Source organism: Muntiacus reevesi, chromosome 1 (assembly GCF_963930625.1).
Source record: "Muntiacus reevesi chromosome 1, mMunRee1.1, whole genome shotgun sequence".
NCBI lineage: Eukaryota > Metazoa > Chordata > Mammalia > Artiodactyla > Cervidae > Muntiacus > Muntiacus reevesi.
In genome coordinates, this window is record NC_089249.1 from 25,297,433 (window position 1) to 25,310,609 (window position 13,177).

Here is a 13,177-nt window from a genome sequence, read left to right on the forward strand (position 1 = left end):
CACGCAGCGACCTCTCCACCTGCACGCGGACTCTCGCCGCCTCTTACCGCCGCGCCGGCGGGCGGAGCGCCAGACCAGCCCGGCACGGGCGGAGGGTGCGGGGCGTGGGGGGAAAGCGGCGCCGGTCCCGGGATTGGGGGGTGGAGGCGACGGCGAGCGGGGCATGCGCAGTGGGGCGGAGGAGGTGGCGATGGCCCGGGGAGGCGGGGGGACTGCTGTTTATCTGCAGCTGGGCCAACTCGGCGGCGCAGGCGGCGGCGGAGCGCGGGACGCCAGCGGCCGGTCCAGCTGCCGCCGGCCATGCCCGAGCCCATCTCCCGGCAGCTGCCGCGCACCGTCCGGGCCCCGGCCGGGGAGGATGCCAGACACCCGGGAGAGACCAGGACAGCGGCGGCGGCGCGATGGTGGTGACCAGCTCTGCCCGAGGCGGCGGCGGGGACCGCGCGCCCTCCCGGCGGCGGGACTGCGGACTCGCGCCGGCAGGAGCCGCGGCGCTGCTGGCCGGGGCGAGCTGCCTGTGCTACGGCCGCTCCCTGAGGGGCGAGTTCGTGCACGACGACGTGTGGGCGATCGTCAACAACCCCGACGTGCGGCCCGGAGCCCCGCTGCGCTGGGGCATCTTCTCCAACGATTTCTGGGGCAAGGGCATGGCCGAGAACACCAGCCACAAGTCTTACCGGCCGCTCTGCGTCCTCACCTTCAAGTGAGTCCCTCACCCTGGGCTCGCAGCCGCCGTTTCTCCTCACCCTCTACCCGGGCTGGGAGAAGTTGAGGGACCCGCTTGGGGGCGCGTTTCTTTTCTTGCTGCCCCTTGCCCTCCACGCCTCCCTGCTCTCCAGGTTGCCCACGCCTTTCTGCTTGGTGGTCCTCGGCCCCGCTTCTCCGGGCTCCCGGGGCGGCTCGGAAGGCGCGGGCTGCGAGTTGGGATCGAGTTTCTGGAGAGTCTGCGCTCAGGGCGGGCTGGTCTCTGGGGCCAGGGCTGGAGGGGCCGTGGAGCCGCCTGCGCACACCTCACTCCCGTGGGACTGTGGGCAAGTGAGACCAGCGCGCGCCCGACGAGGCGGTGGCTGTAGTGGTGAAGCTCCCAAGTTGAGCATTTCTCGGCGGCTGTTTTGCAGATGGGGAGTTAGCAGCCCTGAGATGCCGGGGCGCGGGGGTTTGGGGCGGAAAGGACCGCGGGCAGAAGCTCTCTCCTGACCTGCAGCCTTGACTGTTCCTGGAGCCTCTCGGATCTTTGGGAAGAGCTCCAGATTTAGACTTGAAAAGATGCAAAGCAAAGGAGCGCAGGAAAATGTGGGGTCCTCTGGGGATCCCGGCGTCCCAGTCGAAGTAGTTTTTCTTTTACAACCTCAGAGTCATGATTCAGCATTTCAAGTGTGAATGAGGTGCAAAGGGAGTCAGATTTCTGAAGGATGGAGTATTTTCTTGAATTTAAAAAGAGGGCTAGCTTCAGATGGGAAGGGAGAAAGGCTGATTCCAGGGAGTGCTGGCTCGTGTGTCATGAGCTTGACTCAACCCATTATGATTTGGCTCAGTATTTAAGCTTATAATGTGCCGGACAAAACTGTTGACATAATTCTGGGTCAGTATCATCAGCGTTTTAAGCCTTCTCCAACGGGTGTAATATGAACCCGTCCTTATGGTACTGGCCATATGAGAGGGTAGGCAGCTTGAAAAGCCTGCTCAGACCGGGAGGCCCAGGTCTCTTGACAGGTGGCTGATGACTTAGAAAAGGAAACCAGAGCGATTGGACTTAATTCTTCCCCTGAAAGTTGAATGTTTTCAGGAGGGTAAGGAAATTCCACATTTGACTCTGAAGATTATTTTATAAACATTTATCCTATTGGAAAATGGTCTTGTTTTTCAGTTGAAGGATAAACTCAGCTACTAAGTTGCTCATTCCTTTTTCCCCTAAATGTTTTTCAAAATGGCACGTTCTCAGGTAACACAATGTGTGTAAGCCAACCTGCCTTTTCATTTATTACAGAGAGAGTTGTTGGTTACTTTAAGGTGTGGAAGCTCACAGCAAGAGGTGTGCTGGGCTTATACTAGCCATTGGAGACTGCCTAGGTCCCTCCTTTGAATGTTCTCCATATACAAAGTGAAGTGAAGTGAAAGTCACTCCGTCGTATCCAACTCTTTGCGATCCCATGGACAGTCCATGGAATTCTCCAGGCCAGAATACTGGGGTGGGTAGCTTTCCCTTCTCCAGGGGATCTTCCCAACCCAGGGATCGAACCCAGGTCTCCCACATTGCTGGCAGATGCTTTACCAGTTGAGCCACAAGGGAAGCCCATATACAAAGGTCAGGGTCAAATGCCTGTGTCCAGTTGGTGGAGAGAGAAGAGTGTCTTCACTTCTTGGTTTTCTAAAAACTTTGTTTAAAATTCGTGCAGGAAAAAAATAAAATAAAATTCATGCAGGAAGTGGCAGAGGTAGAAGACAGAGGAGGCGAGGAAAAGAGTAGACAGTGAGGCAAGACCATCGATGAACAGGAAAACAGGCATTGAGCAGAACAGGGACTAAGGAGAAGAATTGAGGGGGCAACTTCACTTGTGATACTTACTGGCTAGAAAAAGCAGTCTGGTTGCTAAGATGCATTGCTCTTTGTGGAGTATATCCTACTGGCTGTGTAAGATACACTGTTTTTGTTTTTTTTTTTTAAGATGATTGAGTTGCAAATCTAGAGTGCAATGGAGCACTAACTGGAAAGGAACCGTGCCTCCTCAGAAAGAGAAATTTAGCTAATCTTTTTGTTCTCACAGGCATTGATTCGAAGTTGTGGAGACTTTCCCATCATAGTTGCCTGAGGTGCAACTGCATATTCTAGTGCAATAGTGTGAGGCTGGGCGTGTATAAAGGATGATGTGAACAATGTCAGGCCCACACAACTCTGAAGATTGTTTGGAAGAAGGACAGAAAATCATGTTTATTAACTGTTTAGTGTGAATCAAGCATTGGCCTAGGAACTTTACATAGGTCATGTCTTTATGATTTTTAATTTAGGTAATAGGGCTTCCCAGCAGGCTCAGTGGTAAAGAATCCACCTGCCAATGCAGGAGGCACAAGAGACTCGAGTTCGATCCCTGCGTCAGGGAGATGCCCCGGAGAAGGAAATAACAACCCACTCCAGTATTCTTGTCTGGGAAATCCCATGAGCAGAGGAGCCTGGTGGGCTACAGTCACGTGAGATCACAAAGGGTTGGACAGGACTGAGCACACGAGCACAATTGGTGCAAACTATCTTACCTGTATCTTAACCTTTTTAAGCAAAAATTTTGAAAATTTAAAGCCATTTAATTAGTAGCTAATTAATTAATATTGTAAGGACACCTAACATGAGATCTACCATCTGAACAAGATTTTGAGAGCATAATATAGTATTTCAACTATAGGTCCAATGTTGTGCAGCAACTCTCTAGCACGTATTCCTCTAGTATAATTGAAACTAGGTACCTGTCAAAGAGCAACTCTGGATGCTGCTCTCACCTCACCCTGCCCTTGGCAACCAGCATCTTAGTATCTGTTCCTGTGAGTTTGACTATTTCAGGGACCTCACATAAGTGGACTCCTATGGCTGGCTTGTTTCATGTAGCATAATACTCTCCAAGGTCTTCTGTGTTGTTGCACATTGCAGGATTTCCTCCTTTTTAAGGCTGAATAATATTACATCATGTGTATATATCACTTTTCCTTTATCCATTCATCTGATGATGGGCACTTGATTTGTTTTTATCTTGATTATTGTAAATAATGCTGTAGTAAACACAGGAGTACATATATGTTTTCAAAGTCATAATTTCAATTCTTTTGGATATAGACCCAGAAGAAGGATTGCTGAATCATATAGTAATTGTATTTTTAATTTTTGAGGAACCTCTATCCTGTTTTCTGTAGTGGCTGTACCATTTTACTTTCTTACCAATAGTGTACAAACATTCCCAATTCTTCACATCTTTTCTGATGCTTACCTTTTGTTTGTTTTCATAAAAACCAACCTAAGAGGAATGACGTGGTATCTCATTGTGATTTTGATTTACATGATTAAAGCACAATTTGCCTGATTAGTGATGTTAAGCATCTTTCCCTCTACCTATTGGTCATTCGTATGTCTTCTTTCGAGAAATGTCTATTCAAGTTGTTCTTTGCCCATTTTTAAAATCAAGGTATTTAATTTCTTTTAAGTTGTAGAAATGCCTTATATATTTTAGATATTAACAAATTGATATTTGGTTTGCTAGATATTAACAACATGTCTGATATTTGGTTTGCAAAAATTTTCTGCTATTCTGTAGGTTGTCTCTTCACTCTTGATTTGTTTCCTTTATTCTGCAAAGCTTCTTTAGTTTGATATAGTCCCACTTGTCTAATTTTCGCTTTTATTGTTTGTACCTTTGTTATCATATCTTAGAAACCATTGCCAAGCCTAACATCATGAAGTTTTTCCTCTGTATTTTTCTTATAGGAGTTTTATAGTTTCAGGTCTTATATTTACATTTTTACTATATTTTTGGGTTGATTTTTGTATATGTTGTAAGAGTCTAATTTGATTCATTTGTATGTGGCTAGCCAGTTTTCCCAATACCATTTATTGAAGACTATCCTTTCCCCATTGTATATTCTTGGAACCCTTGTCAAAGATCATTTGACCATATATACATGGGTTAATGTCTCTGTTCTTTTCCATTGATTTGTAAGTCTGTTTTTATGCCAGTATTGCACTGTTTTAATTACTGTAGCATTGGAGTATATTTTGAAGTCAGGAAGTGTGGTGCCTCCAGTTTTGTTCTTGTTGATCAAGCTTGCATTTTATATTCAGGATTTTTTGATTCAATGTAAAATTTATGATTTTTTTCTTTTTCTGTAAAAAATGCCTTGGGATTTTGATAGGGATTACATTGAATCGATAATATATGGACATTTAAACAATATTAAGTCTTCCCATTTATGAACATAGCTTGTCTTTCCATTTATTTGTGTCTTTAATTTCTTCCATCAGTGATTTGTAGTTTTAAGTGTGTAAGTCTTTCGTCTCTTTGGTTAAATTTGCTGCTGCTACTCAGTGGCTTCAGTCTGTCCAGCTCTTTGCGATCCCATGGACTATAGCCCGCCAGGCTCCTCTGTTCGTGGAATTTTCCTCCAAGAATGCTGGAGTGGCCTTCCATGCCCTCCTCCAGGGGCTCTTCCTCCCGTGTCTCCTGCATTGCAGGCAGATTATTTACCGCTGTGGAGACCCCTTTGGTTAATTTTATTCCTCAGTAGTTCATTCTTTTTGTTGCTATAGTAAGTGGGATTTTTTTTTTCCTTAATTTTGGATAGTTTATTATTGTGTGTGCTTAGTCGCTCAGTCGTGTTTGACTCTTTGTGACCCCATGGACTATACTGTAGCTTGCCAGGCTCCTGTATCCATGGGGATTCTCCAGGCAAGAATAGTGCAGTGGGTTGCCATGCCCTTCTCCAGGAGGTTATTATTAGTGTATGGAAATACAGCTGGTATTTTCTGCTGATTTTTGTATTCTGCAACTTTACTGAATTATATTAGTTCTGATAGATTTTTGGTAGCATCTTTGGGGTTGTCTATATATGAGATCATGTCATCTGTAAACAGAGATGATTTGATTCTTCCTTTCTTTTTTTGTATCATTAAATGATTTTATTTCTTTTTTGGCGTAAAAATAGTTTTATTTCTTTTTGTTCTTGTTAAAGAAGATATTAGCAGTATTTTTCATGAGAACTATGCTGTGCTTCATTATTTTTTAAAATCTTGACTGAATGCTTTGGAATGCAGTGATTTTAAGATGTAGTTTAAAGTTCAGTTTATTTGAATCTTTGGCTTAAATAATCACCTGAAAATTCAAGACACCTCATAAAAATGAAAGGAAAGGAAAGGAAAGGGAAGTCGCTCAGTCATGCCCGACTCTTTGCGGCCCCATGGACAATAGCCTGCACCAAGCTCCTTTTTCCATGGGATTTTCTAGGCAAGAATAGTGGAGTGGGTTGCTATTTCCTTCTTCAGGGTATTCTTCCTTTCTTATGTAGATCCCCTTTATTGCTTTTCCTTGCCTAAGTGCTCTACCTAGGACTTCCAGTTCTATGTTGAATAGAAATGACAGGAGTGGGCATTTATACCTTGTTCCTAATCTTAGAAGAAAAGTTTTCGGTTTTTTGCTGTTGACCATAATGTTTCCAGTTTTTGGGTATTGCAAATAAAGTTGCTACAAACATTCATTTGCAGATTTTTATGTGAACAGAGTTTTTATTTCTCTAGGGTAAATGTCAGGAGTACAATTGCTGGCTCATGTGGCAGTTGCATGTTTAGTTTTTTTGAGAAACTGACAAACTGTTTTCCATCTCATCCCATCAGCAGTGTATGTGTTATCCAGTTTCTCTGCTTCCTCACCAGTTTTTTGTCACTGTTTTTTATTGTAACCATTCTGATAGGTGTGTAGTGACATGTCATTGTGTTTTTAATTGGCTCTAATGGCTAACTGATGGTGTTAAATATTTTTTTGTAATATATTCTATATATATCCTCTTTGTTTAAATTTCTCTTCATATTTCTGTCAATTTTCTAAATAGATTTTTTTAAAATGTTGAGTTTTATGATTTTGTAATATATTCTAGATATAAATTCTTAGGATTTCCTTCTACTCTATAGTTTGTTTTTCCTTCATCTTCACGAGTTTTTTTCCCAGTGCAAATCTCAAACTGATTTATTTCATTAAAGGTACTTTGTTACCTTTGAATAAGTGAATGAATGCCACAGATACTGACAGACAGAAGTTCCCTTATAGTAAATGCTACATAAATTTATTTATAAAGAAATGTAATGCTTGTTATCATAAAGGTGCTTGCTTGTATAGAAATATATTAATACTAATCACAGTTTTTCTTATGTAAGAAATGGGTAGAAGTTGAAGTGGGGAAGTGGATTATTAGTGTCTACTTTGACCAGTTTGGGGGTCCAAGCACAATGGAAGATGAAGGCAGCTTCCCAAGATGCGGTGACTTTGTACCGTATCAATTTAGCTAACTGGAACCTCATCTTAGAAATTTCTTTCCTGTGCTGTACTGGGTTAGAGACGGACAGGAGAAATTTGTTTGAGGTTTGGACAGTGTAAGTGAAATGACTGTTTTACCAAAAATGCAGTCCTGCTACTCAATGGTAGAAAGCCAATATATGAGAGACAAGGTTGGTGGAAAGGAAAGTTTGCTTTATTTTGGAGGCAGCAAGTTGAAGAGAGGGTGGACCCATGTCCAGAGGCTGACTTTTCACTGACAAATATTGGGCAAGAGTTTCTAAAGGGGCATTTCAGGGGTGTATAGGTGGAGGGAGGTGGCTATTTGTAGAAATAGCACAGTCAGCTCTGATAGTCAGTCATCTTGAAATTGGTCATCACATGTCTGATCAGCTTCATTTTGATTGTTTGAAGTACAGTTGATCTTCATTTCCAGGTCGGTTTGTTCCCATTTCCTTGAGGCCCATTCTTGGAATCACGGCAGCTTCTGTCATGGCTATAGTCTGGTCATCAAGTAATTATCTTCTTCCACCTGGTGGGGGGTTTCAGTGTCTGCAAAGGATATGGCTTAGAGTATTATCTATAGCCCTTGAGGAGGAACTAAAAGTCTTTGCCTTGTTTAATGGCTAAACTGTTTAGTCTTGTTTGACTGCTTTCCTTTGTTTCTACATTCTCTCACCTCTCTGATTAAATTTAATCTTCAGCTAAAGTTTTTCTACAGACAGAAGGCAGGCTGAGGACACCGGAGGTGGGGGTCTCTCCTGGGAACGTCCCACAGTGCCCTGCTGTTTCAGCCATGTCCTCACCCAGAAGGTGGGGGTAGGTTTTGGCGTGTCACAGCTCATGCTGGTTGTCCCAGACTTGCAGACTCACCTGCTCTGCCGTGCAGCAGAGCTGATTCTGCAGCTCCTCCGGAGTTTTCCATATCTCCCGTAGCTACTTGAAATCCTGGTGCCCATGTGTGGTCAGCTGTATGGAGAATGCTGGTCTGTTTGCAAGCCACTCCCATCATTAAAGTTGAAGCCTAGGAGGCTGCAAGAAAGAGAAGTGTATTCTAGTTCTTCTTTGTGGATTCCAGCCCCTTCTTCTTTCCCCTACTTCAGGTTCCATCCCTCCTTCTGGAATGCCTGCCCTGCTGGCTTTCCACTTGTTACAGACACAGTAGCAGCAGCCCTGCATAGGCTGTTAAATGAGTTTCTCTGGATTGTGAAAGGTCAAATCTCTGTAGCAAATTCCTTTAGCTGTATCATTCCTGGTGGTTCTGATTCTCTGGTCAAACTTTAACTGATACAAATGATCATTCCTTTGTGTTGCTTGGAGTGAATGTAGAATTCTAATGAATTTCTGTCTCTAGTCAAATCTTCTATTGAGTCTTTCATAATCTCATTTCCAAGGGCACACAGGAATATTTTTGGACTGTTGTAGAGCGGAATCAAAACATCTGTGAAAACTTAATCTGCAGCAATAATCTTTTTTATTTTCTTTCTTTATCCTTCACTGGCCATGACCTGTTTTTAACACTGGAATCAGGAGAAGCACATGAAGTCACTTTGTAGACTCTGAACTGACCCAGAACCAAACCCTGTAATGCCCACATTGAAAAATGGTCCTGATTGATTTAAAAGGTGCTTAGCTTTTTAACTTTCATGGAGACGCAGCTCCTGCTGAATTCTTGGCTGTACCATTCCATATCGAGAAGCAAGGAGAAGCTTCCTTCCACAAGAAAGAACTGGTTTTTCCATGATAGAGAAGGAGAAGGAAGGCAAATAAAAGACCTTGATCTCTTCCATGCTCAGGCTATTAGATCATAGTGTTCTACTAGTTTGCTGTAAAGTTTTATTTTATTGAATGCTTCTGATGGTAATATAAACCATATGAGTGCAAGTGGGTGGTTTAAATGTCAGAGTTAAAAAATAGAATATCTTAATATGTGCAGCTGTAAGGATTTTCAACATTTTAATATTTGGATCTTGAGAGTTTTTTTTTTTTTTTTTTTGCAGCACTTTGCAACTTTAAGGCACAAATAATATGCCAACCATGAAAGTCAGCTCTAGCCTCTATGCCCACAACCTAAAAGAAATAGTGGCATGTTCCTTTTGGTTCTCTTCCTTTTGATTTGACCTCTCTGGGCATTCATTTTGAAATAGTCTATTGCTACAAGACTGATAATCTTAAGTCTGTCATAGGAGACAAATGAAGACTGTTTAGGATGTTTGACTAGGTTTTCTAGGATGTTCGGTAATGGATGTAGGTGTAGCTAAGAAAAACTGTGATTGGAGGCAATGAAGAGCTTTATAGAAAAACTGAAAAAAAAAAGTTCTCTGAAAATTTCATTCTAAACAAAGTTTATCTTAGAAACCCCAAGAGAAGAAGATTATGATCCTTGCCTGTTAGAATATGCTTTAGATGTAAAATAGACTTTAGACTACAGTCTGATGGTGTAGGAGGGATGGAAAATGAGAGGAATATATTTCTGAATCATGAGAGTTTTTAATAGGTTAAGTTCTTCAAATCAGTGAAGGTTTGGAAAACATCTTCTGAAGCATTTTTGTTTTAATAAAAATGTATTTTCTATCATCCTTGGGAGCTACATTCAACTTTTTCAAACTTTGATTATGTAATCTCCCCACTTAAAAGGGGGATGAGGAATGCTGATCATGCCTTGTTCCTTTTCCAAATGATAAGAGATGGCTCCTGTTTGATCTGACCCTGGCCGCACCCTGACCTATAGTCTTCAGTCTCCACCTCATTCTCTCTGTGTCACCTTGTAGGGTCTGTATTCCTGGTACAGGCCAAACTTTTGGCTCCCAAGGGATTTTGCACTTGCCTTCTTCTTCCTGGAATGCTCTTTCCCCAGGTCCACGCATTGCTTCTTCTCTCACCACCTTCAGTCTCTGCTCAAATGTCACTTTATCCCAGAGGCCTCCTGGCCAGCCGATCTGAAATAGCAGGCACTCCTCCATGTGCCATCCTTACTCTCAGACTCTCCTACCCTCTTTGCCTTGGTAGCCCTCACTGTTACCAGGCATCATGTATTTATTATTGCTTTTTGTGTCTCCTCACTACTGTGTGAGCTCTCTGAGGTTTATCTTAAGCACCTGGAACAGTGCCTGACATGCAACATAGGAGCTTGATAAATTAATTGTTTAAATCATGTTTGTGAATGCCCAACTTCTTCAGGTAAATGTTTAGGTAGGTAAATATTCAGGTAATGATTTAGGTAGGGCTGCACCCCTACACGGAGAAGGCAATGGTACTCCACTCCAGTATTTTTGCCTGGAAAATCCTGTGGATGGAGGAGGCTGGTAGGCTGCGGTCCATGGGGTTGCTAAGAGTCGGACACGACTGAGCGACTTCCGTTTCACTTCACTTTCATGCATTGGAGAAGGAAATGGCAACCCACTCCAGTGTTCTTGCCTGGAGAATCCCAGCGACGGAGGAGCCTGGTGGGCTTCTGTCTATGGGGTCACACAGGGTCGGACACAACTGAAGCGACTTAGCAGCAGCAGCAAGCGACAAGCAACAGCAAGCACCCTTACCGGGCTTCCCACGTGGCTCAACAGTAAAGAATCTGCCTGTAAAGGATATCCCTGCATTGGGAAGATCCCTGGAGAAGGGAATGGCAACCCACTCCAGAATTCTTGCCTGAAGAGTCTAATGGAGAGAGGAGTCCGATGGGCTACAGTCTATGGGGTCACAGAGTCGGACATGACTTAGCGACTCAACAACGGCAACGACACCCTTACAAGGTAGAGGGAAAAGTCTGCTGGACTTACTTCTTGGCTTATGTATCTTTTTCCCTTCCTCTATCAAAGACAAAAGTAGGAGCAGACCGGGAATTTGCTAGACATGCAGAGAGTTGCAGTGGGTCCTACTTACTAGGAGGTGAAGGGGCAGCTCTGATCCTGAAAGGGCTCCTATGTCTCTGCTGTAACCTGCTGAGACTGTGATCCTCTGTGGAGAATGAGATCTTTAGCACTTTTAAATCATGAGCTTCTTTTGTGGCAGACTGAAGCATTATGTTTGGGGGGTGCTTGCTGGAAACTGGACACAATTCTGCCAAACCCCAGAATTACACAGGATTCTCTCCACACCCTACTTATGCAGACCCAAATTCCTCCATGCCAGTGTCCTGCTATCTGTAATGAAAGGCCATTTTTTTTTCCGGTTAATGAGTTAGACAATGAAATATCATTTCTGGTTGGATTAAATGGAGTATGCATGCATGCATGTATGCCAAGTTACTTCACTCACGTCTGACTCTTTGCAACTCCACAGATTATGGCAGCTCGCCAGGCTCCTCTGTCCCTGGGATTCTCTAGGCAAGAATACTGGAGGGAATTGCCATACCCTTGCCTCCTCCAGGGGATCTTCCCTACCCAGGGATCGAACCTAAGTCTCATGTCTCCTGCATTGGCAGGCAGGTTCTTTACCACTAGGGCCACCTGAGAAGCCCACATGGAGTATAAGGACTGAAAATACTTTCTCAAGGGTGCTATGGTCAAGTGGGAGAGACTTCCTCTTCCCCGCAGCTGTGCGATAATTTGTCTGGCCTTTTCCCAGGTTTCTGGGAAGATGCGTCTAAATCATTCGAGTTTCCAGAGTGATAGGAGTGATTTTGTTGTTCTTGCGGATTCTCTGGGACCACACCTGAGTTTATGCTAAGGAGGAGTTGACTCATGGTGGGCCTCCAGATAGCTTTAGAATGCAGCTGGTCCTGCTGGAAAGACTAGTCTTATGATTAAAGACTTGGAACTTGGAGCCAGATGATTTTTGTTTCTAAGCCAGGCCTGCTGGTAATGATGCGGTGGCACTGGCTTTTGAGAAAAGGACATTATTGTGAGGCCAAGCAGCAAGGAGACAGCAAGCAGGGTTCAAGCTTTTAGGGTTAGTGGAGGAGGGTCGGTGTGCAGAAGCGCTGTTGGGTGGTTTGGATTGGACGACTTTGTTACTGGGCCACTGATGCTAAGGTGTGATGAAGGGGAGTCATACTGGATCTTCCTGGACAATGGATCGTTCACTTCTGAAAGGCGTTCAGGTTGCAGTCATGTTCCTGTCCTTTAGTTCCCTGTTGGGAGTTGGGGGGTAGGGTTGAGGGCAGAGAAACTTTGCTTCCGGGTGTTATCTGAGGTCACAATTTTCTCCTCAGAGCATGACTTATGGTTTTATTCTGTGGTCTCTGGAAAACAACCTGGTGTCTTGTTAAAAACAGCATGGGGCCAGTTCGAGTTGGTTCTGCAGTTCCAGTATCTAGGAAGGTCCTACCTCCAACCTCTGGGAAGGGAAAGGGGTGCTGAAGTGGCCAGTGGTGGAATCAGTTAGCTTCCCCATTGAAACCCTGGTTAAGCTTGGTTGTGATTTCCTGGCCAGCATTTCTGCATCAGTGTGCTGAGGGGCTGATGTGTCCTGAAGACGTGGAAGCCTCGTGCTTAGGACCCTTTCAGATTGGCCCCATGGGTCTTTTTTTTTTTTCCCCTATCAATTTTGGTTCATATCTTTTATATTAAAACTGTAATCGTAAAAGAGTATCATGCTTGAAGTGGGAGGTAGAAGGGAGGTTCAAGCGGGAGGGGACATACGTATACCCTTGTTATATGGCAGAAACCAATACTATATTGTAAAGAAATTACACTCTAATTAAAAATAAAGACATTAATTAAAAAAAATAAGTATCATGCTTTCCTGAATTCTATGAGTCGTTCTTACAGATTGGTGAATCTAAGGGAGCCGTGGGGACCCCTGAATTTGTGGCTGGGAGGTCGGATGTGCAGGTGGTCTGGTGTCTGAAGTAAGGGAGTCTCGTGCAGGGCTGTGTCAGATAACTGGTGTCTGAATGGCGTTGCATCCAGGAACTCCACCAAACATACATAGCCTGAAAAGAAAGAAACCCATTTTCTTAAAATTGACAGGTCAGTTATAGTTATAACTAACTATACTATATTTGGTATTGATCTGTTCATTTTTATTCTTTGCGGACCCACATTTTCTGGGACTCGCTTCCTTCTATGGCCTCTGATCTTCCTGCCCTGTTTCCCCACCCTTTCTTTGTTCAGTTGCTATTCTGAATACTCATGTGACAACAGTGACTGTGGCCTCCTTCTGACCAGCTCCACACAGCCTGGTCCCTCCCTACAGCTCTTCCTCGGAGCCGGGGCCGG

At 44.1% G+C, this 13,177-nt stretch overlaps 1 protein-coding gene across 2 annotated transcripts in view; it reads left to right on the plus strand.

Moving 5' to 3' along the window:
• Nucleotides 1-259: 259 nt before the first annotated feature.
• TMTC1 (transmembrane O-mannosyltransferase targeting cadherins 1) overlaps nt 260-13,177 on the plus strand; it is a 294,332-nt gene continuing 281,414 nt past the window's right edge. For both annotated transcript variants that reach the window (XM_065939883.1, XM_065939889.1), the window contains exon 1: nt 260-703. In XM_065939883.1, the coding sequence (XP_065795955.1) occupies nt 402-703 (302 nt within the window). In that variant the 5' untranslated portion in view covers nt 260-401. The remainder of the gene's footprint in view (nt 704-13,177) is intronic.